Source organism: Xiphias gladius, chromosome 24, assembly GCF_016859285.1.
Source record: "Xiphias gladius isolate SHS-SW01 ecotype Sanya breed wild chromosome 24, ASM1685928v1, whole genome shotgun sequence".
Lineage (NCBI taxonomy): Eukaryota > Metazoa > Chordata > Actinopteri > Istiophoriformes > Xiphiidae > Xiphias > Xiphias gladius.
Window position 1 is genome coordinate 21,177,177 of NC_053423.1, and position 4,732 is coordinate 21,181,908.

The following is a 4,732-nucleotide window of genomic DNA, read 5'->3' on the forward strand; positions in this document are numbered from 1 at the left end:
GCTAACACTAGAAGCAGCAGGGGTATGTACGGACATGTCTGGCCGGCATGTGACATACTGAGGTAGAAGATCCATGTCAGGAACAGGATATAGAGAGAACGATAAGCTGTTATTGTTAAACTTAATCTGCTGGTCTCTACTAAGTGTCTGTTAGCAAGGTAAACTACGTATGGCAGCAGGTGAGCTGTGTGTGTGGTGGTGTCCAGGTGTTAATGTCAGTTTCTATGTTGTAAAAGTCAAATCTGTTTCCTGTTCTCCAGGACCAGGGTGAGAAGAAGGAGAACCCCATGCGAGAGCTCCGCATCCGCAAGCTCTGCCTGAACATCTGCGTCGGCGAGAGCGGAGACAGGCTGACCCGAGCTGCTAAAGTGCTGGAGCAGCTCACAGGGCAGACCCCCGTCTTCTCCAAGGGTGGGTGGAGATGTTGTTTCCAAGTTGTGGATTCTTTTATACGTAGAATTTCAAAGATCAGGTAGCACCCGATTAGTTAAAGTGCGAAATTGTCTGAATAACTGCAGGAGGGAAAAGTGCAGGTATCATGTGTTGGCGCTGTGTTTAAACCTTGCGTCGTTCTGTCCTCCTCCCCGCAGCCCGCTACACTGTGAGATCCTTCGGTATCCGCAGAAATGAAAAGATTGCTGTCCACTGCACCGTCCGTGGAGCCAAAGCAGAGGAGATCCTGGAGAAGGGACTCAAGGTGAGAAAGTCATGTCTACTTCCTGTCACCTCAGAGTTTCGTTCTGTTCTCAAAAATGGGTTAATTTCAGTAGTTTTAGAGGGGCTGAAGAGGAAGAATGTCCAGTATTGTAAAGGAAAAAAGCAGGGAAAACACAATTCTTGTGGCATAGTATTTTTCTTCTGTTGTGTTAATTACCTCGCGACGCATTCCTCTTCACCCCTTGGTGTCCTGACCTCGTTTACAAATTTCTATCACACTTTTTGAATATTGATAGTTAATCCGCACAGTTTTGGAAATAACTCAAACATTGAATGAAAGTAACACAAGACAAGTGCAAGTGTTTAACAGAATTTGCATTTCCAACTTATAATTTTAACAAAGATAACAAGTCGAGCTTTGGCCTGTTTGTGTTAAACTTAAGGCTCAAATTGAAGTAAAGGGCATGTTGGTGAATGAATTAAATGCACTCCTCATGAAGAAAAAAACCTCATACCCAAACTGATTTCTACCTGTTTAGATATATTAAGTGTTGTTTACTGATTGTTTTCCTCAGGATGGTTCACAATGTTGCGCCCCATTTTTGCGATTAGCCACTTTCCACAAAAAAGTTAGATTTTTATTGGACTTTTGAACTTTGTGAACCTTGACTTTAGGTGAAATTTAATCACGCTGTTGTGACCATAATGTAATATTGATGCTATAAAGCAGTTCTCCTCTGCTCCTCCTTCCCACAGGTGCGTGAGTACGAGTTGAGAAAGAACAACTTCTCCGATACCGGAAACTTCGGCTTCGGCATCCAGGAGCACATCGATCTGGGCATCAAGTACGACCCCAGCATTGGCATCTACGGGCTGGACTTCTATGTGGTAAGTGACACACAAATATTCTAAATGCTGGTTGGAGGTGCTGTGGCGGGGGTTTTTTAAAGTTCACACTAGCGACCGGATTTGGCCATTTATTCGAGAGACTCGTTTAAGATGTATGAGCGGATAATTTCTAAATTGAAAGCCTCGGAATACATACTACATATTTTGTAAGTGACTTGGCTTAAAATAATTGATAAATGGGTTTTGTGGTTGTAATAAATCGAGTATGTCTCAGGTTAGAGAGAATAAGTCTGTCACTGTCCTTAATTTTCCTAAGGCGTCAAGGTTTGTTACAGAGCAGATGTTGCAGCTGAGTTAGTAGGTGTTTGTAAATTTACTTGACTAATATTCAGTTCACTTAACGGCGGTTGGACTTGGTCTCTGTTAGTGATTTACATTGGCAGCGTTTAGTTGAGATGGTTTACCCTGATAGCAAAAGTTCAGTATCACCTGATACTGATAGTCAACCGAATGAGCAGTAAGAAAATTAGATTATACTAGCTGGTTTAGCTTTTTTAAATTTAACAAAATAAATAAATAAAAATAAAATTTAACAGTGGAGTAGTTAGAAGAGTCAGCATTTCCATTGGTTTTTGTAATTTCCTCAGCCTCTCTTGGTGGTCAAAAGAGAAGCAGTTGATAAATGCTACAGTGCTGTTTACATTCAGGTGTTGGGACAAGTGTATCAGTATTTTGTCAGTTAACCGAACGCGATTTTAGTTTTAGTCAAATAAATTACATTTCTGGTTAGCCGACATGATGTGGCTGGACCTCCGTTATTGGAGGTACAACTGCCAAAATATACCTTACATAGCTGCTTTTTTTTTTTTTTTTTTGTGTGTCTTACATTTGATAAAATAAGCCAAATCATTAATATTAAATCTAGTATTGATTCATTTCCTTTTTCATCAACTAATCAATAGTCTATTTTAAATGGTTTATTTGGTTACTGAGTCCGTTTAAACTTTCCAACATTAAAATAAACCAGTACTGAGATCAAGATCTCAGAGCTTCAGCCTTAGCAGACATTAAAGATACGGATTGATGCGTCTGAAGTGTTTGTGTGTAATGGAACTTTGTGTTTTTTAATTTTTAAAAATGTTTTTAGTCCAAGCTTTTCTGAGCATCCCTGGTCCCCTTTTTGTGTTCAGGTTCTGGGCAGACCTGGCTTCAGCATTGCCGACAAGAAGCGGAAAAGAGGCCGCATCGGCTTCAGGCACCGCATCCGCAAAGAGGAGGCCATGCGCTGGTTCCAGCAGAAAGTGAGTACATGCAGGTTTTTCACATGTCCCGAGAGAGAAGTTTTCTAAGTGAGCGCTTTTTGAGAGGGGAAAGGTTGGACTGATTCCAGATTAACCGCAACCCACTAAGATAAATGTAAGCACTTACCAGCCGTAGTTGGTAGCTCTGCACCCACCTGTAACTGGCTGTAACAGCTCTCAAAAAACCACATGTTAAAAATGATGCATCCACTGAGAGACGTGTCATTGTAAGGGTCCTACAACCTGTTAGTGTGTCATCGCAGTCGATTGTTAGATCAAACCATGTTTACGATGGGATGTTTGGACGTTACAAAGCCGCTTGTATCATATCTGATACATGAGTTTCTGAGACCTCTACATCATCAACTTGATCAGTCATTAGCTGAAAAACCATTTACATGCAACCAGGCACGTGTTGACTGCCCTCTACTGATTTTATCAGTGCAGTGCAGCAAGTAGAAGTCCCTTACTTATCAAATTCAAGAAGACTGCTTCTGTGCTGTGGTATGACAGTGTGTCTTTTTAGTAAAATTTTAAGGGGGACATCTGATAGAAGCAGCATCATTAACTAAAGAAAAAAATCTGCTTTATTTTGTCCTTGAAATGATGCATTAGGTATTAAATCTGTAAAAACTTACATCGTTTTTTTTCATCTGAGTCATACATTGTTTTGATTAGCCAATTAAAATAACTAGATTTAATCTTTGTAAGACATAGTGTAAATATGGTTATTTATATACAGTTCTGTGCAGAAATAAGTGAAAAGTAGGATTTTTTTTTAAAGTAATTTTAAGAGCATAAACAGTCACAACACATCTTTATAAAGATCAATAAATGACATTTTTAAAAAGCCATACGCAGATACAATAAGTAGAGGAGTTAAGGAGAACAACTACGCAATAAATTAGAAAGCTGTGTACAGTGCCAGTGCCCAAAGCCAGTATACATAAATATTCTTTTGTGGGCATTAGTGTAATAGTTGTTTCTTTTTTCTCTTTTTAAAAATAAGAAAAAAATGATCTTAACCAATAGTGCTGTTTCATCATATTCCCAAGCAAAGTGGGGTAGTGAAAGATAGAGAAATAGTAATTTACTGCGCTGAAATACACTATTAAATTGAAAACATATAAATAAATGATTAAATTGATTAATAAAAGCGAACGATAGATCCATATTTATAATATGCATTTGTGTATTACTGAGTATAAATATATAATATGTGCACATGTAATATTTAATAGATGTTACATAAAATGTAAATGCAAAATTTTTATTTTTGGTTATAAAAAATAACCCAATTCATCGTCCATCCTGTCCCGTGTGCCTAAAATGGCCACAGGTTACCTGATTTTAAATTTAACTTTCAGAGGTAATCGACTCGTTTTGTGATTTCTGTAATATGTTCGCCATTATAGGGGCTTGATTTTTGCACCTGTGGCTCCGTCAGTTCGCTTTCTGTCCCCCTGCAGCTGAAATGTTTCAGAATCATATTTGACCCGCAAAAAACCTTGTGTTGGATTTTAATTTCTGTCAATACTGTAAAAAAACAAAACAAACATTTATTCGCCGTTTAACTTTTTCCGTGTTTTTTTTTTTTTTCTCCCCAGTATGACGGTATCATCCTCCCCGGCAAGTAAAGGACCATCTTTTGATCTTGTTTGTAACAAAGTAATAAAATTGGAAAATATAACCATTTTGTCTCATGTTGTTATTGAGGTTATTTCTGTGGTGGATAAGTCTCTTCTTCTTTGCCTCCAGTTTAAGGTTACTTCCATACATTTCGGGGACTTGTGAGAGAGAGAGAGAAAACAAGAGGTCAGGATCAAATTAGCAAAGGCTGAAGTACTCTGACGTTCAGTCCCAAGTATGGATCAAAACACTGAATCCTTCACTTCCCATACTGTAAAAACAACAACTTAAAAAAC

At 38.4% G+C, this 4,732-nt stretch overlaps 1 protein-coding gene across 1 annotated transcript; it reads left to right on the top strand.

The window, feature by feature from the left end:
- Positions 1-226: 226 nt before the first annotated feature.
- Positions 227-4,500, top strand: rpl11 (ribosomal protein L11). Its single transcript, XM_040120846.1, has 5 exons — positions 227-411; positions 591-697; positions 1,414-1,545; positions 2,697-2,807; positions 4,415-4,500. Exons 1-5 carry the CDS (start codon positions 288-290, stop codon positions 4,442-4,444), a joined length of 504 nt encoding a protein of 167 aa, XP_039976780.1. The 5' UTR covers positions 227-287; the 3' UTR covers positions 4,445-4,500.
- The last annotated feature ends 232 nt before the right edge of the window (positions 4,501-4,732 follow it).